Here is a 26,118-nt window from a genome sequence, read left to right as displayed (position 1 = left end):
TTCCTGGGCTTTTCCTCATTCTTGATAGCGAGCTGGTGGACTAATGCACCAGTAACCCCGCCGGCACCGACGGGAGCGCTGAAGTACTCTCCTCCCGAAGTACACAAATGGGGATTGGTGGCTACAGAAATTCCAAATGTTGAAGCAAACCTGGGGTAAAAATCAAGGGTTTCCTTAATCGGGACACCTAAATCGTGACTCTGCAAAGAGCTCTGTAAAGCTGTAATTTGGGGGAGTAAACGTAAGAGGCACGTGCATTTTACAAACTCCGACCTTCAGAAAGCTCTAGAACACCCGGCGGTTCCCCAGCCAAACTCCGCGGGGGTCCCGGCAGGCGCCTGTCCCTTTAAGAATCCGGTCGAAGTCCTTTTCCTCTGCCGCCCCACCTCCCCGCGCTACCGGCTTGGCCCGAGCGCCCACCCCTTTCTCCTCCTGCGGCTGCACTACGGGTTTGACGGCCCATCCGTCACAGAAGCGCCGCCTCTGATTGGCTGCTCGGGCTTCGGGCCGGGGGGTGGGACGGAAAGGCCGGAGAAACTAGTTTGTTGGCGGCGCCTCGGCGGGTCGGCGTCGGGAGCGCGTCCGGGCTGAGGGCAGCCGGCTGAGGAGCGGCGGCGGCGGCGGCGGGCAGCAGAGACCTCGCGGGGGCGGCCGGGGCGACCCGGGCTTTGTGAGCGCGGCGGGCGGCGGCGCCCCGAGCGGTGAGTGCCCGGGCGGCCGGGGGCGCCGAGCCGGGTCCCCGCGGACTTGTCACCCTCCGGACGGCGCCCGGGCCGCTGACGGGGCCGGGTCGGGGACGTGGGGGCCGGCGGCCCGCCCCACCGGGGTCCCCGCCTGGCGCGCGCCGGTCCCCGCGCGGCGAATGAATTGTTCTGCAAATGGATGGTGCGCGCGGGAGCCCTGCGCCTCCCCCGGGAGCGGTTGATTCATTGAGTCCGCGGACTCTTTAAAAAATTACTATTGATCCTAGAAAGACGAGGCTGAGCCAGGAGCGAGGTCCCCGCGCCCTGGACGCCGAGGCTTCGAGCTCGACGCGGGCGACGTCTGCACCGTCCTAGCCCGCTCTGCCCTTCCTGGCCCGGGCTCCCCCTCACCCCCCGACCACCGGGCAGCCGGGAGAAAGGGGTCGCACGCCCGGGTCACTCCCACTGCCCGCCCGAGCCGGACACCTGCGGGCCCAGCCTGGCTCTCACTCCCCTCCCCGAGTCCTGCCCTGGCCCGGACCCCGGCGACGCTGGCATCTCCTGCCCCGCCTGTTCTCCCGTGTGGCATCTTTGAGGGTGGTGTTCTCGGGGGAGCAGCTAGACACATCACTGTGCTGCTGCTTCTCAGGGATCCGGGCGTTCTTTACCATTGTCTCCCCTTCTATTCCGTACCGGAGGCCTTCGCATTGAGCTACATCTCCAATACTGTTTTATTTTGAGACAGGAACTTAGTAAATTGCCCAAATTGGCCTTGAAGTTGTAATCCTCCTGCTTCAGCTTTTCAGAGTGCTGACTTTACAGGCATATGGCACCAGAATATTCGAGCAAAAAAGAATTTATAGAGAGCGGACCAGAGGAACAGGGGCATGGGTGGACTCTAGGCCCCTTTGGGTTTAATCTGGACATTGCTGGTTCCTGCAGGTACCCCATCCTTGCCCCCTGGGAAGGCACGCTAGGCTGTGGTGAGTCAGGGCAGAGGAGGCCAGGTACCTGCCTTAGATTTCATCCTGTCCTGGTGGTGAGACTAGGAAGAGGGGAACTTGCCAGTGGCACAAGGACCAAGCAGGTTCTGACACAGAAGTGATGCCCTCTAAGTGTGCCGTTGGAATTTCCGGGGGCTTTGGGGATGCGTGGCTTTTGGGGGCCAGGAAGGAGTAGGACACAAGGTCTTGCCCTTCCTTGGTCCTTGCGTTCAGCTGCTGTGCCTGCAAAGGCTGCTGGTGTTCTCCCAGTCATTTCACTTTTGAGTGGTTGTCAGGAAGTGACTCCAGGGAGGATGCTAAAGAAAAAGTGGGGAGAAACTGGAAGAATCCTTCCTCCTGGGTCGAGCCTGCGGCTGGGTGTGGTGCTGAGAGGGGGGCTGTGGACGGTTGTGTGCTCTGCATTGGTAGCAGCGGCTGCAGCCCATTTAGCCTTAATGGTATCTTAAACCTGCGGGCTGCAGGCAGGAAGGAGGGATGCCTGCGTGGGGGCTGCGTCCGCCCTGAAAGCAGGCTCTGTGCTTCCCATCTGTCAGGCTAGGGAGGTGGACAGTTTAGGGTGAGGGACTGTGTTACTCAGGGGCTGGCTGTAATTCAGTGGCATTCTCTGATTAGTTCGTTCATTGTCTGAGCTGACTTTGGCCGAGAACCCTGAGTTCAGAGATCTCCTTGAGAGAGGTGTTGGCATAGGGATTCGAGACCCTCATGTGAGCGGGCAGAGAGCACCAGGGATACAGGTGGCGATGGGAGCTGAGGAAACACAGAGAAGGGCACAGGTAGGTTAAGGGCTCTGGACTAAGAAGCTGAGAAAGCCATAGCACAGCCGGGATCCCAGGCCTCAGGCAGCCGCCTTTCCTCCTGCCACCCACACCTCTCCCAGGGCTGTCTCAGGTGGATGGCGGCTCCAGGCACAGGTGAGGTCCAGGGAAATGCAGGGGAGGGTGACTGGGAGGTGTGTGCCCAGCCGAGGAGGTGGTCTAGCCTGTGCCACCTGTCCATATTTGCAGGAGGCTGGATGGCTTCTGAATGCAGCCTCTATTCACAGGGGCCCCTGGGAGAGCCCACCTGCTGATGCCAAGACTGTGCCATTTTTTGCCTGAGCCCTTCCTCCCTCTGTATCAACCAGCAATGTGGGTGTAGCCTGGCAGGGGTGAGGTTGGGTGGGGCAGAGCTGGCACAAGCTGCAGAGTGGCCAGACACAAATGAATTGGCTGATTGAGCTGCTGGTTTTCATCTAATGTGGTAAATTTCATAATTGAATTGCCTCAGCTGCTCGAGGCGTTGAAGCATTTTCCCAGCCAGGAAACACTTATTTGGGACAAGTGGGGTGAGGGGTCAGGAAGAGGGAACTCTGAATCCTCCTGGTGGAGGAAGTCAGCCCCCCTGCCGCTGGTCTCAGCGATCACCTCCTCCCTGAGCAGCTCTGTCCTCAGAGCAGTTCTGAAGGCCACTGGAGCTGAGGCAGGTTGGCTTCTAGCTGTCACCAGACCCCTAGTCTGACTCCAGGTCCCTCGAGACATTAGGGGCTGGGAGCAGATGCCAGGGATTCGAGGGGCAGAGAGGGGCCCTGGGATGAGAAAGGCTCCTTGTTAAGTCCCTGCAGCACTGGCTCGAGAAGGAACTTAAGTTTTGGACCCAGACTGGGGCTCAAGTGCTGCTTGTGGCCTGTGACGGAATTCCTCAATCCCACTGAGGCTCACTGGTCATTTGGGGGCATCACGAAGATGAAGTGCCTTATGGAGTGGTGTCTGACCCTAAGTGGGTCATGCCCAGCCCCTCTTCCTTTGCGCCTTCCCTTGTCCTTTGGGAATTTGAGTCTCTTGCCGGCTTGGGGTCTTCTCCTGGATCCCCCACCATGTCTTACCCCACTTCTCCCTCGCCACCTCTTTTTACTGAGCCTTCTGTCCAAGCCCTGTCTAGGTGCTCTTTGGGATTACAGAGGATGGGCACGCTCATGTGGCTTCTTGATCTGTTTTTTTTAAAGTGGCAGCTCTGTGGTCTTGGGACGCCGACTAACTTGGAAAATTGTACCATATTTTCTGCAAACACATACGTAAAAATCTTGCCAGCCATTCATTTTTATTTTTATTTTCCAATGCTACTGGAGTTTGAATCCAGGGCCTGCATGCTGAGCTACATTCCCAGCCCTTTGTGTATCTTTGTTTCTTAAATTTTTTTTTTGAGACAGAGTCTCACTGAGTTGCTAAATTTCCCAGGCTGGGCTTGAATTCGCAGTTGTCCTGTCTCAGCTTCCTAGAGTGCTGACATTCCAGGCATGAGCCACCATACCCTGCTTCCCCAGCCATGCTTTCCTCCCACAATGATCTCCCACAGCCCGAGTTGGGCACAGAGCGCGAGGCTAGCACGTGCCAGAGTGCAGCCGAATTCTGAGGCCGAGGCCACCTCACACCATCCTGAAGTTGATTCCTGAGACCTGCAGCTGTTGGCAGAAAGAGCCGTTGCTGGTGGAAGCCCTGCGTGCCCTGCGCCTGCCTGGCCGTGTGGCTGTGCAGGTCCTGAGGCTGCTGTTCGTGGGGCCTGTACCCAGTGTTCACAGTGACACCTCAGCGCTTCTCCCAGGCTCTGCTCTTGTGCCCTTGACCCTTGTGGGGTCAGGAAGCAGTCTGTGGGGTGCGGGACAGTGAAGTCAGGAGTTGGGTGGACTCTAGGTCCCCCTGTTATTTTTCTGGATGGGCCCTCATTTCCCCACCTCTAGGAGGAGCGGGGTGCAGTAGGCTCCAGCTTCCTCCCTTCCCTTGGTGAGCAGAGACGAGGCAGATTTTCCCAGTGACTCCAGAGGCTCCAAGCCTCCCTCAGGTCCCTGACCCTGGCCTCAGAGTCAGACCCAGTGTGCCCAAAGCTGAGGGGCAGTAAGCTAGAGGACTGGGCCAGGGAGGTACTGGTCTGGGCCCAGGAGGAACGGACTTGGGCTGGAAGAATGGTGGCTTGTGGCTGACTCACTTCCCAAGGTGTCTGACTGGGCAGCCAGTGGGGGAGCACCCAGCCCCCACCCCGCTCCGAGTGGATGGTGTGAGACTCGGCCTGCGGGATGTCCCCTGGGCACAGAGCCCGGGCCACCTCCTAGAAGAGAGATAGAGAAATGGACAAAGCACCCAGGAACAAGAGGGATGGGGGAGTGGTGCTGAGCCCCAGGCTTTTGCCAGGAGCCTCCTGCAGGACCAGTTGGATGGGTTTCCCTGCTGATCAGGCCTGTCTTGCTCACCTGAGACCTCATTCACCTTGGGTGTCATCTGTCACCCACCTCTGCTGTGTGGCCAGAAGTATGAATGGAGAGGAGGAAAACGCACCTGGTTATTTTTTGCCTGTTCCTGTTTGGTCCCCAGGGGTGCTACTGACCGCTGATCAATCTAGGTTGAGTAAAATTAATTTCCTAATTAAGACAAGAGAAGCCTTCCATGTCCAGACCCCAAGATGAGCTTCCTACGAGCTCTGTAGTTGGCCAGATCTGTTTGGGCAGGAGTAGGGACCAGGAGCTCTTTTCCTAGAAAGCAAGCAGTACACACCCAGGGCCCAAGTACACTCTGGCTAGGCTCTGGGGGCAGAGCATCTGCTGTGAATTCCTAGCCTCAGAAATCTGAGGAAGAAATGTATCTAGCGCCCTTGATGCACCAAACACTTATTTATTGCCTTCTGAATGGCCTGCCTTGGACTTGACCGTGGAAAAGGAAAGGTCGGGCACTGAAAGGGGCCCTAGTGGGGTATACATGCCTGTAATCTCAGCACCCTGGGAGGATCCCGAGTTCAAGCCCAGCCTAGACAACTTAGGGAGTACCTATTTCAGGATTGCACATCCAGCACTCAGGAGGCTGAGGCAGGAGTATCACTGCAAATTTGAGACGAGCGTGGGCTACAAAGTAAGCTCAAGACCAGCCTGAACTGCATAGTGAGACCTTGTCTCAAAAAAGACCAAAAAAAAAAAAAAAACAGAAAGGACAGGTCCTGGGTCAGGTCTCCAGTGCCAAACTCACAAAAAAAGAAGCCCTACTTGGGAACGCAGTATCGGCAGGCGACCTTGGTGTAGAGCTACAGAGTGGTATGTCTAGGGAGTCTGCCTCAGTTTCCACACTGAGCAGTGTAAGGGAAGAAAATGAAGCATAGTATAAAAGTCTGCCTCTTCCTTGATGTGTGTGTAGACACAAATTTTATATGGATTTTGGTTTTCCATTTTTTTCAACTAGGAGTCGAACTCAGGACTTCAAAGTTGCCAGGCAGGTATTCTGCCATGGAGCTAAATCCCTGGCCCCAATTTCCATAATTCGAATCCTACTCAGCTCTCTATAACTTCTGTCATGTATATGTGGAGGAGCATGTGCCCTTTTCATGGCCTCATGATGTTCCACGAGATGGCCAAACCACTATCTTTCACCCTGTTGTTTCCTAATGAGAGAGTTTTGGATCAGGGCTGTATTTTCCCCAATATCCCTGAAGCCCTGGATCATGTGTCTTCATGAGCACATATGACTCTCTTCACCGATTTACAGCCCTGGCCCCCAGTGCCCTTTTACAATTTTGAGTGAAGTCTTGCTAAGTTGTAAAGTTTCCCAGGCTGGATTTCAACCTGTGATCCTAGTCCCTGGGCCTCCCGGAGTGCTGTGCTGGGGTCACAGGTGTGCACCACGCCACCTGGCTTGAATGTGATTATTGTAAATCTCGTTGTTCAAGCTGGATGTCTTTCACAGTGAGTTTATTCTCCCACCAGTATAGCATCCAAGTGGCTGTTTCTCCACACTTTGGCTCCTCTATGATTTTTATCCACATTTGCATTTTTACACAATAAGATGGAGAGAATCTCATCCTTTAAAAAAAAAAGTGCCACCCCCCCCTTGCTAAATTTGACTGGCTTAAAAAAAAAAAGTGATGTGGTTTATTGAGGATTTCTCTTTTGATTCTACCTTTGTCTTTCCGGATGATCAAGGCTTAGTGAGTGCTGGTCCTGCCTCCTATTGGTCTCCTGGCCCCAGCAGGCTCCTGGGCCTGTGAACTCATCTGTGAAATGAGGCCTTTTAATCCCTGTAGCCCTGCCCACTGCTAGCTGCTGTGTGCTGTGCCTGGGAAAACATTCCCGAAGGTTTGTTTTAGGCTCAGAAGTTCTGTAAACATGGGATGCATGGCTTTAATAGCAGAAGTCCAGGATCTGAAGACCGAAGGTGTAGGTGAATTTACCCACAGCAGGTGCGGGGTGAGTTCGCTTACTGGAAGCAGTGGTGGCTCTAGCTGAGGCCCTTACCTGGCCTGAGAGAGACTTGGCTCTGCTGGCCCAGGGTCGGCTACCTCCTGTCCTCCTGCAGGAATGAAGGGGAGAGCCAGCAGGACGGGGAGAGAGAGTTCCCTAAACTGTCCTGAAAAGGTTCTGAAGGGGACCCCCGCCTTCACAGACCTGGTTAGCTCCTGTTGATAGAGGATGAAGTTTGCAGCCCGGAAACCTCCTGAGTGCCCATGTGTGTTACCTTGGGATCCTTGTTTGTTTCCTGTAACAGGAAGCTTTAAAACAAGCAGAAAACTTCCAGAAAGGGCTTTTGTGCTGGGTCTGGAGTGGGAAGGAGTGAGAGGAAGCTGTGAGGTGGGTGGAGAAGGAGAGAGGGAGGTCTCTGGCCGCCTGAGGCCCTGTGATAGAGTAGGGCCCCTGGAGGAAATGATTGTCGCTGAGCCCCAGAGCCCCAGGTGCCTGGGGACTCTAGGCAGGCTGGCCTGTCACCTCCCAGGCCTCCCAAGGCCTGTCATGCCTTGTAGAAGCGGCACCCAGCCTGGCTGCAATCAGCACTAAGCCTAGAGAGGAGCTTCGGTTACCTCTGCCAGCTCAGCCTGGTTGGACACCTTTGGGGCAGACATGGTGGGGGGCTCAGGAGTCACCAAGAGGGCAGGGAGGACCCCAGAGGGCTCTGGCGGGAGTTCCTGGGGTGTGCCTGTGCAGCTAACAAGGGAGGAAGGCCAAGGTCAGTTTTGCCTTTCTCAGATGCCTCTGTTTGAGTAAGGGAGCCTTTCACTGGGAGGCGGTTCAGTGATCCACGGGGAGCTGGGACACGGGGCCCGGCACCCTGCCTGAGTGCCTCCCCACGGCATACTGTGCACAGCTCACAGGCAGGCATTTTGCCCAGTTACCCTGAGATGGAGTCACAAGTGCCCTTTTAGGCACCAGATCCTCTGTTCTATCTGAAGGATGTTCAGGTGCTATTTTTACCATTCCAACCAGGACTTCTTACTGGAAGGTACAATTATAAGCAAAATGTCAGGATTTGGCTGGCCAGCTGGCCCCTGGGATGCTGCCACCGGCAAGGCAGGGGCCACTGCACATTGGCGTAAAGCAAGACACACATGCACGTGGATACACACCCACCCTGGCTTCTGGGTGACTTCCTCAACTGTTTCTAGTGTCTGCAGTTTTCTTCTAGGTAAAAGAGGGTAGTGCTGGGTTTGACCTAGAACACCTTGTACTTGGCAGCACGTGCTCGCCTGGGGAGCATCAAGCCCTGTGGTTCCTTTCTGCCCCGGAAGTTGGGACTTTGTTAAATGGATTATTGAGCACCTGTTAACTGCTATTCACGGAGCTCTCTGTGTCAGAGACAAGTAAGACAACGCCTGCTTTCAGGTCGCATCCATCTGGCTGTTAAAGGATGCAGACGGAGCAGGTCCTCCTGAGCCTTTTAGATGAACCTGTGGTGTGCATTTAATATGAAGATGTCATGGCCCATGGTCAGTAGTCGCCCCTTATCTGCAATTTCAGTTTCCATGGTTTTAGTTATCTGTGGTCATCCAGGGTCTGCAAATACTAAATAAAAATCAGAAATAATTTATGTTATAGTGATGTTATTACAGTGCATCCCTGCAGTTCTTTTCGTTATTGTTAATCTTTGTGCCTGATTTATAAATGAAACATTATCCTAGCTATGTATGTGTAGGAGAAAGCAGAGTTCAGTACCGTCCGGGGTTCCAGGCACCTGCTAGGGATCTTGAGATGTTTACGCCCCAAGGATAAGTAAGGGAAAGCCAACATGCTTGTTCCACAGCATTTAACAAATCGGCACAGGCTTAGTGGCTTGCACGTTCCCATTCAGTAGTACACAGTTCTGTAGGCCAGAGGTCCGGGTTGGCTCAAGCAGTCCTGTGCTTTGGGTCTCGAAGTCAGGGTAAAGGTCGGGAGGCTCTGGGGAAGAATCCATGTCCAAGGGCCGCAGACTTGGGTTCCTCGGATTGCAGGGCCGAGCTCCCATCTGCTTGCTGACTGCAACTGGATACCCATCTTAGCTCCCTCCACTTTCAGCCCCAAAGAGGGGCATCAGGTCCTTTGGGTCTCAAAACCTTGACTGCTTCTGTGCCCCCTGGAGAAAACTGCTCTCAAAGAAGAGCTCATTGATTACATAAGGGCCACCCAAGTTTCTTCATATCTTAAGGTCAACCTAAGAACTGATACTAAGGTACCATTATTCATTATGTGTGGGGCAACCGTTAATGGTGTGAGCAGATACCTGTGTCCTGCAGGGAGGCACTGACATCAGGGGACTGGCCCAGGGTTAAACCTGGCTGGCTGTGTTAGCAGTGACAGTACGAATGGCTGCATCTCCTAGAAAATGAGTGAATTGTATGTGTTCTTGACCTGTATTTTCTCATTTAACTCTCAGGACAATGCCTGGAGGTAGAAACAGTTATTTTCACTACTACTTTCCAAATAAGGAAACCGAGATCAGCCCTCAGCTCCACCCCGTAAATTGAAATAGAGGTTCCAGCCTCAAGCAGGATGGCTGGGTACTCAATGTTGCTCGTCTCAAATCCCAGCACCTGTAAGACTGGCCCGAGGTACTTGGGGCCTGCTGTCCCCCAGCTGGCGTTTAAAGAGGTCAGATATGAAGTGTTGGTCCTGCCTTGGGAATGGGACAGTCACTGGGAACCACTCCTGTGGGTTTAACAGATCTCTGGGTCGTTTTCATTCTTAATTCTTGTAGATGGAATGTACTGTCTACTGTCTGAAAACTTTTGGGTTTTCTAATGTGTCCCGACAGCAAAGAGGACACAGAATACTGTCCTTGAGGAGCTGCGGATATAGATAAGAGCACAAGACACAGTGACCTGAAGGAGTAAAAGATGCTGACCAGCAGGAGGAGAAACATTCCAGTGCTGCCACAAAAATACAGAGCGTGCTGGTGTGTGAGTTCCGGAAGCGAGACAGGAGCCCTCGCTCCCCGCGGTAGCCTTTGCCCCTGTGCGCCCAGTGCATGGTGGCTGACTCGTTACTCGTGTGTGTTTTTTGAGGACCTCTGGATACTGAGCAAGTATAAAGTCTCGAAAGGGCGACAGGAGAGGGACTGTGGTGAAAGGAGACTTGAGCAGAGACAGCAGAGGGAGGAGAGAAGGGAGCTCTAACCTGTGGGGCTGGGGGCCGGAAATCGGGGCTCGTGGCGCAAGTTCAGGGAGCAGAGCCTCCTCACAGGCTTCTGAATAGGAGATCCGTGCCAGCGGTCACCACCTGTGCCCGATTGATCAGTGGCAGTGAGGAGAGGTGGGGGCAGGGGCTCTGTCCCAAGCCCGTCCGCAGTGGTAAGGCAGGACTGGGAAAGGGCCCAGCATGGCAGTCCGTGAAGGGAGGGCTCCTGGGAGCTGGTGGCTGAAGGGTATGTTAAAAGTGCACCATGTATTTGCTATAAATATACAAGTGTGTGTAATTTCAAGAGGCCCAGAATTATCACCTGCGACACCCCAGTGCTGCGGCTGTGCCTGGCCCTGTACTTTGCCTGGGCCCCGCCCTCTGCGCACCGTGAAGGCCTGTTATTTTGAAGGACAGTGGGGTGAGAGGTGCCTCTGCTAGCCGAGGAAGGGGGAGCAGGGCTGCAGGCAGCCTGTGAGGAGGGAGGCGCCCATGCCTCCAGCCGCTATGAGTATGAGATGGTGCCAGCCTGGGAGAGGCGTGGAAACCCCAGGCGCAGCCGCCCGGCTGCCGAAGCTGCCTTCTCTGTGTGATTGGTGGGGAGCATCGGGCATTCTGCTCTGGGGTTCTCAGGTTCCTTTGAGGATTCGCAGGTCAAAACTATTTTCGTGGCAACACTAGGACATGTTTGCCTTGCTCACTTATTTTCTCCTGAGTGTGTAGCTCTGGGAAGCAGTGTTTTCCTGATGACCCGTGCGCTGAGTTACAAAATCACACCTGGCTGTGCAGTCCCTTCCAGATGTGGGCAGGCCAGCCGTGGAGAACGTCTTAGAATACAGAAGCTCTCGGATAAGCTCAGGTTCCACAGTGCAGCGAACCTTCCAGAAACTACCACTGGGCAAGTCTTAGGGCAAAGAAGAATATCCCGTTATCTTTCTGGAAGAGGCAATCTACAAAGATTTTCTTTGTAGTCTGCAGTCAAAACACACTTTAGCAGACTGACTGCAAAAGCAGGGCATTCCAGCTCTTTTTCTCAGTAAGAGATTTTTGTAAATTGACTTACAAAAAACCACTCATATGTATGTGCACATCTAATGGTTTTATTCTTTTAAATTAGCATTTAGTTTTTTTCTGTTTTAATTTTGAACATGGTGACCATCTATAGGCAAAACCATGTAAACAAAGGCACCTGAGGGGACCAGAGGCAGGCGAGTTCCTGGGCAGGGGGCACATGTGTGTGTGGCTTCGCAGCACTTTGCCTCACTGTTCCCCGAAGAGGTGGTGCTGGCCGCCTTCCCCTGGCTTTCTAGACGGGAAAAGGGGGTGCTGTGGTTTGGGCCTAGGAGACAGGAGGAAGAGTCCACTACCAGTCCATGGCTCACGCTTTACTCTGATTTTTTCTGCTCTTTAGGACAAATTCTTTTCTCCAGCCTGTTGCTCTAAGTGATTCATTGAAAGTGATACCTAAGCCAGCATGCTTCTAATGGCTCCATCTGTAGGATCAGACAGCAGGAGGGTTGCCCTGTTTGCAAGGGCCAGAGGGTCCTTCTGAGGGGGAGGAGGCCCCTTGGGCCTCTGCGTTTGCTTCGGAGAGGTCTCTCCCTTCCTCCCTCCCCCCTTTTTTTCCTCCTTCTTTCTCTCTCTCTCCCGCCAGTCTCTGTCTCTCTTTCTCTGTGTCTGTCTCTCTATTTCTTTGTATCTCCCTGTTTCTCTTTCCCCCTTTATCATTCTTGATAAAGGACACAAGTTACTTCACCAGATGGGAGAACCGAGTGCTGAGGTGTTAGTCCCTCTGTGTCTGGGGCCAGGGACAGTTGTGCAGTCTCCACCCTGGGTCAGGGGGGGCAGGGTGCAGCAGGCCCAGCTGCTCTGCTGCCTCCCCAGTGGGGAGCAAGCTCTTTAGCAGAAGTGACTCCTGTGTGGCTTGGCGCGCAGCTGCTTGGGGAAACACAACTTTCAGGACGGGCTTGCATCAAAATCTAGGATGATTCTGGGAAGAGTTCAACCTCAAAACTAAGTCAGCCAAAGCTAGTTTTTGTTTTTGGGTAAAAATTTAAGAACCACTGGGTGAATGGTTTAGTAAATCCTGGTTAGTATCTGTTTCTGGGATATTCGTATGTACCGTCGCCACCAATGAAGACAGGATGCCATGCTTCACAAGGTGCAGGAGACTGTCCCGGGTGACTGTTCCGTAGTGAATGGAGAGGAGGAAAACGGCAGCCATGAGAAATGTCAGTGATTGCAGCCACTTAACTTTGATTATTTCCTGTTAAAGCTGGTGTCCTGTGGGGGCTGAAGCCAGGGCCTCAGGGACAGTAAGTGTGTGGGTGCTCAGCCCCAGCCCTTGCAACAGTTTCATTCAGAATGTTTGTTTGTGGATGAAAGCTGGAAATGCTAAGCCCAAGAAAGAAGAGTTCTGTAAGTGTAATTATCACATGTGTATATCTATCTATCTATCTATCTATATCTTTTCTTTTCTCCTTTCCCGTATCCCAGGTGTTTTTTTCCTTTTGAGCAGTTTCTTCCCCTCTCACTTTCACAGTAGCTGTTGTACATTTTGGATCTTTTTTACTCTTTCAGTATACTAGGGAGACACGATGTTTACACATGCGAGTCTGATTTATTTCACTTATGAGTATGGCCTTACGTTTCATCTATTTATCTATAAAAGGCTTGAGTTCTTAAAAGCTGAGTAGTACTCCGTGGTGTAGAAATACCACATCCTTTTTATCCATTCCACGGTTGATGGGCGTTTGGGTTATTCCCAGGATTTAGCTGTTACAAATTGTGCTGCTAGAAACGGGTGCACATGTATCACTGTGGCACAGTGCTTTCAGTCTTCTGGGAAGATACCCAGAAGGGGAAAGGGGTCAAGTGGGAGCTCCAGGCCTAGTTTTTGGACGAATCGCCACACTAATTTCCACAATGGTTGTACCACTCTGCGTTCCCAGCAGTGGGAAGTGTTTCTTTTTCCCCACAGCCCCGCCAGCATTTGTTATCAGTTGATTTCTTGATGACAGCCATTCTTTCTGGAGTGAGCTAGAGTCTTAGTGTTGCTTTAATTTGCATTTCTGAAATGACCAGTGATGAACATTTTTCATGTATTTTTTTGCTATTCGTATTTCTTCATCCAAGAAGTGCATGTTCCTCTCAGATGCCCATTTTTGGATTGGGTCTTTGAAATTGAGGGACCTGATTTTTTTCAATTCTTTATATGTTCTAGATAGAAATTCTTTGAGGGACAGTTGGCTAAAAGTTTTTCCCACTCTGGGTTTTCTTTTCATTCTGTTGATTTCTTTGGGTGTGCAAACACTTTTTAATAAGATGGAAGTCCCTGTTGTTGATTCTTTGAAGTGCTTCCTGTGCAGTTTGGGTTTTGTTCATGAACTCTCTGCCTACCTAGAGAGAGTACTGAAAGATACTCTCCATGGAGATAAAAATGACCACAATTCCCAGAACAGCCCCAGAAAGTCGGTCCTCTTTAGGAAGTCGCTGTTAGGCTGCACAGAGGCTGGATGAGGAAGGCTGTTCCATGGGGTGGGTAGGGAGGACACAGAACCCAGGCAAACACCAGGCTAAGATTTACAGACCTTGGTCCCCTTCGGTGCAGGGAAGAAGTGGGGCGGCCTGGGATTGGAAAGCCTGCCCTTGTGTAATTATGGGGTCACACTAAAGCCAGACCCCTGGATGAAAGCTGCCCAGCACTCCCCACGGGACTTTGGGCAGCTTTCCTAGCTCTTCTCAGCCTGTTTTCCGAGCCTGTAAGTGTCCTATACCCTGGGCATGGTGGGAGCTGGATGGGTGAGCAGGTACTGTGTTCTTCAGCAGGAACTTGGGAGCTTCTGTTTCGCATCTGAATTGAAAAAGTAGTGGCATGTGGCTGGATGACACTTTGGTGAGCCCAGGGATGCTGCACTTTCCAGGGCCCTCCCTTCTCCCTTTGGCATAGGTACTGGTGACAGGGTGGCAGCTCTGTCTGGGTTTCTGGGGACAGCAATGAGAACATACATCACGGCCACAAAGCATGCAGCATGAGCAACAAACAAATCTGTCCAGGAAGGCCACTGTGACCTGGGGCAGTTTGTTCCTGCGGTGTGCTCCGAGCTGTGTTAATGAAGACAGCTGTAACCATGTCCCACTTGGTTGTGAGGGTCAAGTCATATATGTAAAATGCCTCACTCAGTGTCAGGTACATGGCAGGCGCCTGTTTGACTTGGCTTTGTTCCCAGCCAGAATTCCCTGCTGACGCTTTGCAACAAATGTCCATTCTTCTCGGCCTGATTTTGCAGGAGTTGACCCCTGGCCTCCTGTCTGTGCCTCCTTGGGAAGGAGGAGCTGCCTGCTGGGGTAAGGTACCGCCTCAGTTGTGACCAGCAGCTTGTAATGATCACTCCCATTCCCTGATGCCACACTGCAGCCGGCCTGGGCCTGGCCACAGAGAACAGAGCCGAAGGGGCTGTTTGTGCTTAGTGGTGCTGGCGTTGGCTGCATGTGCACAGAGGGCACTACCCCTTCCTGGCTCTGGCTACAGGCAGTTGGAGCCAGAGAGAGAGATCTGAGGACCATGACCTAAGAAGAGCAGGTGGGAACTGCGCTGTCCCACGTACATGTGCTACATCAGAGGCTGGAGAACAGGACGCGATTCTCCCCTTGTAGGGAGCAGGTTGAGATAGGGATTTGGGGACCACTTGAAGAAAAGACCTGTTTATTAGCAAGCCGTGTGTGAAGTAGGCATCTTCCCTGACCTCAGATCCTCCTTCATTCCTGTGTGGGAGATGGGGGGGAGGGCGGTGAGGCTGAGGCCAGAGGCGCCCCTTAGTGTGACTCCCGTGTCTTTGTCACACAGAAATCTTTGCACAATAAAAGGATGAAAAATAAAACCAAGATAAATAGTCATGCACAGTGAGAAACATGAATAGCTCTGGTCGCCACATTTTAAATAAAAACAGGGTACATACACCATTTTGAACCCAGGGCCTCATGCATGCTAAGCACACCCACTTCCACAGTGAGTTCCATCACCACCCCCAGCCCTGCACAGTTCTTTGAACAAATACGTACAAAGGGTTTTTGTTGTTTGGCTTGTTTTGAAAAATGACCATCAAAAATCAGAAGCATCTAGGGAGAGGACCCATTGTCTGATACTTCACTTGCATCTAGAATGATCTGTGGCTCTGGTTTACTCAGTGATAATACAGTGTCACTTCCTATTAACAGTGGGATTTTTCTGCCTGTGGCATGTGCTTAGCTTGCGATGCATTTGGAAGCCGCAGGGATGGATCCCCACTGCTCTGTGGGGCCCCTGCACTGGGCCTAGGCTCGTGAGGGCGGTATGTGATGAAATTAGGTGTGCTGTGTGTTTTAAGGCTTTGTCCTGGGCAGGCAAGGAAAGGGGGGTCCATTCTGTCCTACGGAAGGGGAGCTCTGCTGGCTCCATTCCGGGTGTTGGGGTCACATTAGTGAGCCCTGTGCATGCGTGGTTCCATCTTCCTGGGTATCCTGTGCAGTTGGGAAGATGGCACAAAACTGCATGGTATTGATCTGGACCTTGTAACCTCATCTGTGCCTTGGGTCTGGCTGCCTCGCTCGGATAAGCCGAGCCAGTGAGTAAATGAATGGCCACTGTTGCTGGAAGATTGGCCTAGAGGCAGCAGCCCGGAGGAAGTGGGACATGCTAAGGGACAGCCGAGCAGGTGCCCTGCTGCTCTCAGAACAGAGCAGTTTCGGCCCTGGAGGCTGGTGATGGTAGTGACCTGGCTGCCCGGGTGCCAACTGCTGGTATTGTTGCTGCGGGCTTAGTAAGGCACCAGTTAGCTCTGGGGCCCTGGGCTGCCCACCCAGTGTACCCTGGAGTGGTCACTCTGTTTGGGATTAGCCCTACAGTTCTGTATGTTTGAGCCTTGCTTTGTGCTGCCCCTCAGAGGGAGTCCCCCTAGGGACAGGCAGCCGGAGAAAACAATGGAGACAGGACCCAGGCCTAGCCCAGCAGCTCCACAGCCATCCACCTTAAGAGCCTGCACTGGGACCCCCACAGGGGACAGTTGGGGAGGGGAGCGTGCTGCACAAGGACACTGTCCAGGCCAGGAAGCCCAGGGTCCCCCTGTGGCTTTCCATGTCTTGTCACCAGCTGGCCCTGTGGGTAACCGGAGGAGCCCTAGGGAAAGGGCTCGCATCTGGGTCTCAGCCCTGCATCAGAGTCCTTCCTGGCCCTTGGCACTCTGAACCCTCCACGGGGCCTGCAGCTGGGAGCACAGTGATGAATGCTCGTACGGCCTGGCAGTGGCCTGGCAGTGTGAGTGTGGGGCTAAGTGGGGGTGAAGCCACTGGGGGAAGGGCATTTTGAGGAAGGCATCCAGTGGCACAGGGGGTGGAAGCTGGGGTTTAGCAATCACAGCAGGGTTTGAGGGAACATGTTGCAGGGTCTAGAATTCATGTTAGGCAATTTCCACCCGTCAGGAGCCAAGCCCTGGGTATGGCCTCCATATGGACTGTCCAGATCAGCGCAACCTCTCGGTCTGCATGATGCCACATCCCAGGGCCAGCTTGAAGGACATGCTTGGGAAACAATTGCCAACAAGTGAGGAAATTGTGGAGACTGGAGTGGGACAAGGGCTGTACTCAGCAGAAGAGGAAACAGAATGCGGGAGAGGAGAGTAGAAGAGAGGAGAGGTGGCTCAGGGCAATGGTAGAGTGGGCCCCATGTGTGTGCTTTGGCCCCATAGCCTCGTTGTGGTCCAGGCTTTGCAGTTCACCCAGCTCTGTCTCTGACCCCGAGTGCCGGGCTGAGCTGCAGGGCCAGACCAGGCCCCTCTGCCCCTGCTGAAGCCCAGGAGCATGGCCCTTGCCCTAGCAGCTCTCTAGATCATTAATTTGTAGTTTCGCTGGTTCTTCACCAGGGGAGAAGGGAGAGGAAAATGCAACTGGATGCTAATTTTTAACTTCACTGAAGCATGAAATCGCTTCCTTCCTTTACCAGATTAAGCTTAAATAGAAAATTGGCTTGGGGTGGGACATGGGAACAGTCATAATTGGAGAATTAAAAATGAAAAAGAGACCCCCCCCTCCCCCCATCTCATTACCAGCCAGGAGGAGGGCAGCACAGGTATTTTGGGCTCAGGACACTGAATGCAACTTGCTTGTGGCTATTGCTTCTTGCACGTGATTTCTTTGCATGTTGGTGGGAACTTCTTTTTGTAGCGCTGAACTGGGCCTTGCTAACACCTGGGCTTTGCAGGGCTTTGGAAATCCTCCAAGTCCAGTTCAGTTGCATTCAAACCAAAGGCAAAGCACTTGAGTTCCGCCGGTGGTGAACCTGTGTCTCATTGTTCAGACCTGGTGCTGAGTGCCAGGTCGCTGGGGCTGGCTGAGGAGGAGGCAGGAGAGCCACCTGCTGTGACCCAGGACCCTCAGCTGCCTGGAGGGCTGGTGGCTTGCAGTGCCTAGTCTTTGTGAAGCCTGTCTGGCCTGCTTCAGTGTTCATCATGCCCCACTGTATCCTGGGTGTCGGTTTCCACTGAGTGTGGATCACTGTCAGGGGCGCAGAGAGCTCCAGAGACCCCAGGATGTCATGTCACAGGGTCCAGAATTCATGTTAGGCCATGAGAGACCATGTCTATACCGAGCATTTCTCCCAGGGCAAGAGCTGCCTGGCTGCTGCAGCTGTCCACGGGTCCTTGCAAATGTGTTCACATGTCCCCACGGCAACCTGTAGGAATCAGGCTCCTTGGGTCAGGGGAGGCAGAGGCCAGCCTTCAGAGTTGGAGTCCCCTGGGCTCCGCTGACAGCCAGCTCCTGACAGATGCTTCCCCAGCATGGCCCTGAGGTGTGAAGGTGGCTGGGGGCCTTTGCTCCCAGGCTCAGGTCAGGGTGTCCTTTGCATGTGCTGCTCAGTATGGGAGGCAGTGGCAGCTCATCTCCAGGTGGAAAAATAGAGTCCCAATGCTGGTCCAGACAGAGCAAAAGCAATTTCTGCAGGGCAGGGTGAGACCCAGCCCCCTTGCCTGCATGTCTTTGGAGAGGTGGTGGAGGGTGTGGGGCAGAAGACTGGGCCCTAGGGGCTGATAGTTGGAGGTCGCCCACGCAAGACTTCCCTCTCATGTGTGTCCTTAGGTCCTGCACCATGTCGGTCAGCGTCCATGAGACCCGCAAGTCGCGGAGCAGCACGGGCTCCATGAACATCACCCTCTTCCACAAGGCCTCGCACCCGGACTCTGTGCTGGCCCAGCTCAACACATTGCGCAAGCAGCGCATGTTCACCGATGTCACGCTCTGGGCCGGGGACCGCGCCTTCCCCTGCCACCGTGCCGTGCTGGCTGCCTCCAGTCGCTACTTCGAGGCCATGTTCAGTCACGGCCTGCGGGAGAGCCGGGATGACACGGTCAACTTTCAGGACAACCTGCACCCCGAGGTGCTGGAGCTGCTGCTGGACTTTGCCTACTCCTCCCGCATCGCCATCAACGAGGAGAATGCCGAGTCGCTGCTGGAGGCCAGTGACATGCTGCAGTTCCACGATGTGCGGGACGCAGCTGCCGAGTTCCTGGAGAAGAACCTGAGTGCATCCAACTGCCTGGGCATGATGCTGCTGTCGGACGCTCACCAGTGTCGCCGGTTGCACCAGTTCTCCTGGCGCATGTGCCTGGAGCACTTTGAGACGGTGCGGCAGAGCGAGGACTTCAACAGCTTGTCCAAGGACACGCTGCTGGCCCTCATCTCCAGCGATGAGCTGGAGACCGAGGACGAGCGGGCTGTCTTCGAGGCTGTCCTGCAGTGGGTAAAGCACGACCTTGAGGGGCGCAGGGCCCACCTGCCCTTGCTCCTGCGCGGCGTGCGACTGGCCCTGTTGCCATCTGACTGCTTGAAGGAGGTGGTGTCCAGGGAGGCCCTCCTCACCGCCGATGAGTGCACCCGGCTCATTGTCGATGAAGCCCTGCGCTGCAAGGCCAGGATCCTGCAGAATGATGGTGTGGTCACCAGCCTCTGTGCTCGGCCCCGCAAGGCCGGCCACACGCTGCTCATCCTGGGCGGCCAGACCTTCATGTGTGACAAGATCTACCAGGTGGACCGAAAGGCCAAGGAGATCATCCCCAAGGCAGACCTGCCCAGTCCCCGGAAGGAGTTCAGCGCCTCAGCCATCGGCTGCAAGGTCTATGTGACGGGGGGCAGGGGCTCTGAGAACGGGGTGTCCAAGGATGTCTGGGTATACGACACAGGCCATGAGGAGTGGTCCAAGGCGGCACCCATGCTGATCGCCCGCTTTGGGCATGGCTCTGCCGAGCTGGAGAACTGTCTCTACGTGGTGGGAGGCCACACGTCCCTGGCAGGCGTCTTCCCGGCCTCCCCCTCCATCTCTCTGAAGCAGGTGGAGAAATACGACCCCGGGGCAAACAAGTGGACCATGGTGGCCCCCCTGAGGGATGGTGTCAGCAATGCCGCCGTGGTGAGCGCCAAGCTGAAGCTCTTCGTTTTTGGCGGAACCAGTATCCACCGAGACATGGCATCCAAAGTCCAGTGCTATGACCCCGCTGAGAACTGGTGGACCATCATGGCCGAGTGCCCCCAGCCTTGGCGGTACACAGCCGCCGCAGCCCTGGGCAGCCAGATCTTCATCATGGGGGGTGACACGGAGTTCACAGCCGCTTCCGCCTACCGCTTCGACTGTGAGACCAGTCAGTGGACTCGGATTGGGGACATGACTGCCAAGCGCATGTCCTGCCACGCGCTGGCTTCGGGCAACAAACTCTACGTGGTGGGGGGGTACTTTGGGACCCAGAGGTGTAAGACCCTGGACTGCTATGACCCCACCTCAGACACGTGGAACTGCATCACCACCGTGCCCTACTCGCTCATCCCCACGGCCTTCGTCAGCACCTGGAAGCACCTGCCGGCGTGAGGACACCTGCAGAGCCAGCCAGGTGAGCCCAGTGTGGTCCCCACTCTGGTCCATGGTTGCTGTGTCTCCTGTGAAGGCCAGGTGAGCAGCAGGTGGCTGGGGCTCGGGGACAGGCAGTCCGCCTCTCCTGGGGCAGCCTCATGCTTGCCAGCACCCAAAGGGCCCGCTGCCGCCTGTGCCTGGGTGACGGGAGAGCCATCCCTCCTCTGTCCCTCCGAGCAGGGCGGGCAGCGGAGCAGGCACCTGTGGATCCCCGCTGGCGCTCCTTGTTCTTAGCACTATGCTTGTGTGGAGTCGCAGGGAAACAAGCACAAGTGACAGTAGGTGGAGAGAGCCAGGTGACCCAGTAGGTGCTTCTGGGGTGAAGGGAGGCAGCAGCAGGCACTTAGGCCAGGTCTGGCATGGGCAAAGAGTCTGGCCAAGGTCGCCTGTGGTCCTGCCACCTCTAAGGGCAGGCAGGGTCCCCTGTAGCTAGCGAGGCCGGGCCCATGGTCCAGTACTGTGGCCGGAAGGAAACTGTGTGTGCCAATCTGGGGGGGGGGGGCACTTAGGGCTGGTGCGGGTGGTGGCTTTGTAGGCACCAGAGAGGCTGTGTGTACTAGACATAGTGTTTGTGTCACGTGACCCCAGACTTGTCATGACAAGGCTGCATCCCAGCTCAGAGCCTTCCTCCCAGAGCCCTCCAGCCGGAGATGGGATGCATGGTGCCCCGAGGTAAGCACCGTGTGGTGGGCTCAGGGGTTGGTCCCAGTAGACAGGGGCTTGGTTCTTTTCAAGGCATATCTGGTTTGTTTTGCTGTGCTGTGCTCTTTCTCTTGGGGAGGAAAATCTGTCCCTGCCGGTTTCTCGGCTGTCTGGGGTGAGCTGCAGAGAGGACATCCATGTTTCCTGGTGTTTCCTCAGGAGTGACCCTCCCCTACAGGTCCTTAGGAGCCACGGCTGCCACCTGCCTTGTACAGGGCAGGGCCTCCGGGCACTGCCTGGGATCCTGAGTGCAGTCCCGTCTCAGTTGTGGGAGAGGCCTGTAGCCCTCTGACCTCAGGGATTTCCTCGAGGTCAGGCACCTGGGAAGGGAGCATTGCCTCTTGGCTCTGATGCTTCTGTTTCCTTGACCCCAGACAGGGTGTTTAACCCTGGCTCAGCACCCACTTGGAAAATGGGTGGCGAATGCGTTATTCACAGTACTTGACCAGTGAGCAAATGAAGTGTGGGCTTCAGAGTCTACCATTGTAAGGGGGTGGATGGTGACGGTAACAGCATCATGTTGCCTTGGGCTGCAGGGCCTCTCCATGTCCCCAGCAAGTCCCCAGAGGTATGAGGTGTCCTTCAGCCTCAGGTGTCACAGGCTTGTATTCCTCTGTCCTCCCCTGTCATGGGCACAGAGAGGCCAGCCACACAAGATAAGCTGTGCCTGAGTCCCCTGGGCAGCCGAAGCAGGGCTCTAACCTCCCGGAGTGAGTCTCCAGGTGGCCAGTGTCTGTCCTGGGCTTCCGCCTGTCTTTCCTGTGGGCCCAGCAGCATCTGGAGACCTCCTTCCAGCCCCTCATTGGCCTAGGGCACCTGTCCCCTGGCTTCCGTCCCCAAAGGCTTTCTGCTGAGCTCGGAGCGTTCCTCAAAGGCAGGAGAAGCTGTGCTCTCAGCTGAAGGCCCCAGTGTGTCCAGGCACTCCTGCCAGGGCTTGGGTGCTCTCAGGATGAGGGCCCTGGTGAGACGTGTTGGGAGCATTTCCATACCTGGCGTTCCTGTGCTGAGGGTGTCCTGTTCGTCCACTGGGGTACACATTTCAGAGCCACCAGCTGAAGTTCCTGAGCTCTGCAGCTGTCCACACCCCCTCCGGGAGACCCTCACGTGTTTTCCCTGTCCCGGTGCCTGTTCTGTGCTCTTGGTGGCGGCTGCCTGGACCCCGAGTGCTCTGGTTGTCCCCTGTCTTCCCAGGGTCCTCATTGTAGCTGCTGCTCCCACAGGACAGCAGGCACCCCCAGCATGGAGTGGCCCCCCAGCCACGGGGCGGTGGATGGCTGTGTGGAAACAGGGTGTCAGCAGAACATCCAGGGCCATCAGTCAGGTCCATGTCCCTAGGGCACTGCAGCTAGTGGTGACAAGGGGATGCGGGAGCTGGTGTGTGTGCCATCTGTCTCGGTCACTCCCTGGGGTGGGATTGCTGTGGGCATCTCTTTTCCCTTTTTCTGTCCACTGCCTGGCCTGGTAGATGGGACCTCTAGGTTTGGGAATCTCAACATGACCCAGTTATCACCTGCAAGAAGCCCCAGGAAGCTGGGGGCCCTCACGGCCCTTAGGACAGCAGTGTGCATGGGGTACCCCCTCCCATGAAGGAAGATAGTCCTCAGGCCCCAGTGTCGGCTGAAGTTTTTATTGCAACGTTATACATATGGAACCCAATAAAAGTCTTTGTGGTTTTAATAAACAGCAATAAGTGAGCACAGATGTGCAGGCTAAATACAGCCAAACCCCTGCACCCCCAGACCACCGGCATTGCCGAGGTTTTGCTGAGGCAGCACTGCCTCTGCCACTGGGAATGAGTGGGTGCTTGCACAGGGGAACTGTGCCCCAGTACCAGAGCCTTTGGAGCCCCGCAAGTGCAGCACAGTGCTGGTCTTCCCTGCAGACACAGCGCTGCTGTAGGGCGGCCTGGAGCCCAGGGCGCGGACCACAGTGTGTACGTGCAGGCACACAGGGGTCCCGCAGTGCCCAAGTCCCTCTTGTCCTGAGCCTGCCAGGTCCCCGAATGGGGTCATCTGAGGTCAGCCGAGGGATCCCTTCCCGGACTGGCATCTCTGGCCACATTTGCCCTTCGGAGAGCCGGACTCAGGCCTGGAAACAGCCACACCGTGCTCTCCACACAGCCTTTCATGCGACCTAGGCCCTCCTGCAGGAGGCCAGTGACCATCACCCTCACCTGCAGCAGGAGCAAGCAGCCTAGGTATGGGAGCCTGGTAACCACAAGGTGGCCTGAGTGTCCTTGCGTCCCCAGCCCATCAGGGCTGCTGCCTGGCATTGGGATGCAGTCAGTGTTATGGGCACAGGTGGGCATCTGGCTACTGTCACCACCCAGCCCATCGCCTGTCTACTCTCACAGCATGGCCAGCCTTGTGCCTGCCTTTCCACCTGCGAGCCCACCTCCCCCCGGCACCAGCCCACGATTATTTGGATTTTCAGATGTCTGCCCGGTCCGCTGTGCCCTCCCCAGCTGACTCCCACTCACCCTTCAGGTCTCCGGAGATGCTGTTGCCCTCGGCACTGTGCTGAGGCACAGTCACAGCCCTGGCTCTGAGCCCGCTGTGTGGGATTCGTTTGTAGCGCTTCTCCTGAGGTGCAATCATACCGCGTAATTATTCCTGCAAGTCTGCAGTTTCTGTGCTGGGAGGACAATGAGTGGGGTCAGTGGCAGTGTCTGTGTACCCTGAGGTGTCCCCAGGGCCTGCCAGGGTGAGGTGTGTGGGGATTGTGGTAGGAGCAGTGTGGCCCGGGGAGCAGTGCCCACCTTGCAGGAGGAAACCGTGCTCGGGTTGCTGTGTGTGCCTTGATGCTGCCTGACATGTGGCCTCTTTGTCCTGTCATTGTGTCACAGAGCAAGCAGGCTGGGCGCTCATGCCTTCTCTCCCTCTCTCTGTAGCCGCTGCATCTCTCCCAGGCCCTCGGCCCGCGCTGACCCAGAGCGTCTGGCTCTGCCTGCCCGGTGGAAGCTCGGCCACCCTGTGACCTCGCCAGCGCTCAAGCCGACTGCTCCAGCTCTGGTGGTGGATGCCTCAGCTGTCCTGCGCTTTAGACAAGAGGAGCAAAGCTGTGTCCCTCATCCTGTGCCGGGGTGCCTCTCCAGCTTCACGTGTTGTGCACAGGGCAAGGCTGAGAGGGCCGTGGGCCGCCAGCAGAAGTGGGTTCCGGGCCTCAGGGAGGAACGTGTGCAGAGCCTGAGGTTGCCTGGGTCCTCCAGCACGGGACCAGGGCTGGGGGCAGAGCAGAGGGGTCTGGGTAGGCTAGGCGCAGGAGGGGGGCATGACTTGGCCCTGGCATACAGTCTCTGACTCAGGGCTCCCCTGTGGGAGGTCACCTGACAGTCAGGGTCTGGGCCTCAGGGAAGGAAGCAGCATCTATCAGACTGAGTACCAAAGGTCATTGAGGAGAAAACAGGACAGATTTGGGGGCAACTACACGAATTATTAGCCAATGTACCCAGAGCCCCAAGCCACAGAGCAGGTCTGGATGCCCAAAGCCCAGCCCAACCTGTAGAGGACCAAGTTCTAGGGTGCTGCATCAGGTGGGCTGATGTCCTGCACAGGGACGTGGGCTGGGGCCAGTTGACAGAACTGAACCTCTGGGGAGCGCTCAGAGCCCACCCTGTGGGGCAGTGATGACCTTGTCTCCTAAGAGCATCACACTTCGAGCAGCACTGGGGCTCCATCCTGGAAGACCACACCACGCTCCAGGACAGGGCAGCTCTGAGCTGGGACAGAGGGGCCTTGGATGGAGTTGTCCTAGAGAGGGGGACAGAGGACAGTGCCCGAAGTCCTCCCTGCTGCCCTGGCCTTTAGCTGGTAGCACTGGCTCCTGCTTTGCTTTGTTTCCAGAGCTCAAAAAGTAATAGAAGTCCCAAAAGGGTGTCCAAGCATTTGCCCATCGCCATCTCCTCTGGCATCTTGGGCTTCCTTGTTGAGGTGACCCCAGCATCCAGGTCACCTTGTGCATTCACCTGTCAGTCGGTACCTCATACCTGGGGAGAAGCCCCAGCTCACCCCTCATTCTTCCTGCCCTCTGAGGGGCTTCTGGGTCCCCTGAAGTGGGTGGAGCTGCCTGCTGGCCCAGCACCAGGGCTGTGGCCTGGGCTGCACTGTTTTACTAGAGATCCGGGCCCACAGTATGAACCAGTGACTTCCTTAGCCACCGCTGTCCCTACCCTGGGTTGCTGCTGATTGCACCAGCCTTGTGGGTGTCTGGTGGGGAGAAGAGAGGCCGGTCCTGGGCCTGGGCCTGCTGAAGGAGCACTGCTGCTGTCACCGCCACCGTGTCCCCGTCAGAGGCTGCCGAGATGCTGCAGCCCGCAGGAGGCGGCCGCTGCATGGATGCTCAGTTGGGATGAGCACACTTGGCACAACACGAAGGCCTGGCTCTGGTGCTTTCCCCAAGCTGTGCGGCTCTTAGCAGGTTTTCTAATTTAATAAAAAGAGTTGAGCAAACCCTTGGCCTGCCTTGGTTGTTGGGGCCAGTTTGGCCAGGGCTGCATGGTGGTGTGGGGGACCCCAAGGACAGGAGGGCATCCCCTTGGTCCTTGTGTTTTAGCCCTAGCAGCTTTCCAGGAGCTTTAATCCTGGGCCTGCCTCCCGCTTCCGAGCACCCCACGGATGAGGATGAATGTTGGGTGAAGTGCGGTTCCGTCAGTTTCATCAGTGTCTGCAGACACCACGGAATCGGGTGGTGGGCCCCTGACTGGCAGATCTGTGCACAGTGCCCCCGCCATTCGTCATTCGGATTGGCCCCTGCGCTTCAGGTAGTAGTGTCTGGTTTCAGAGCCTGTGGCCTCATGGTTGCTGGCGTGCCCCTGCTGGCTGCTCTTGCTTCTCAGACACAGCCACAGCTCAAGCACAGCTGGGTGGTGAGAGTTCTGATCCTGGCGCTCAGGGGGAGCCTAAGGAGGTGGTGCCAGCCCGAGGGCCTCTGGGAGAGCCTAGCTGTGTGCTGGGATCCTCAGGTGTGACCTGCCTCCTCAGGGCCTGGGTGGTGGGCTCTCATCTCTGGTGGTCCTCGGGTCAGAAAGCCCATAAACTGCACCCAGGGCCCTGGCTGGGCAGAAGTGCTTCAGGTGCTGGAGGGCACCTGAATGATGTCACCTTGCTGTGAAATTGAACAGTCTTGGGGTGAACGGGGGTGTCTCAGGTCCGGGCAGCAGAAGCCGGGGTTGGCTTGCAGTTAGACTGCTGTGAACAAACGTCCCCAACAGCAAGAAGACGTGGCCTCCTGAGCTGTGGGCAACCCAGGGTCTGCCCTGCTGGCCTTGCCGTGCTCCTCCCATCTGTCTTCATTCCACCAGTGGAGAAGGGGGAGGAGTGGCTGCCAAGGACCTTTAAGGGCATCGCTCAGAATTTGCACACTTCTGCACCCTCGTTGGTGGCACTAGGACTCAGTGCCACCAACATGTGACCCCCAGGGAAGCAG

The 26,118-nt window shown here is 55.7% G+C and overlaps 1 protein-coding gene across 5 annotated transcripts; it reads left to right on the top strand.

Annotated features, from left to right (window-relative positions):
* Positions 1-544: 544 nt before the first annotated feature.
* Positions 545-25,142, top strand: Klhl25 (kelch like family member 25). 5 transcript variants are annotated; one of them, XM_013158886.3, is made up of 3 exons: positions 545-701; positions 18,171-19,972; positions 23,585-25,142. In XM_013158886.3, exon 2 carries the CDS (start codon positions 18,181-18,183, stop codon positions 19,948-19,950), a length of 1,770 nt encoding a protein of 589 aa, XP_013014340.1. In that variant the 5' UTR covers positions 545-701; positions 18,171-18,180; the 3' UTR covers positions 19,951-19,972; positions 23,585-25,142. The 5 variants fall into 5 exon arrangements, with proteins under 5 accessions (XP_013014340.1, XP_063106080.1, XP_063106081.1 ...); XM_063250010.1 differs by lacking the exon at positions 545-701 and adding an exon at positions 832-2,460; XM_063250011.1 differs by lacking the exon at positions 545-701 and adding an exon at positions 2,468-2,598.
* The last annotated feature ends 976 nt before the right edge of the window (positions 25,143-26,118 follow it).

The sequence above is a fragment of the Cavia porcellus genome, unplaced genomic scaffold, assembly GCF_034190915.1.
Source record: "Cavia porcellus strain 051 isolate PalLab524CR breed Dunkin Hartley unplaced genomic scaffold, mCavPor4.1 scaffold_6, whole genome shotgun sequence".
NCBI lineage: Eukaryota > Metazoa > Chordata > Mammalia > Rodentia > Caviidae > Cavia > Cavia porcellus.
Note: the sequence above shows the minus strand (reverse complement) of the source record. Positions and strands in the feature narration are given on the sequence as shown.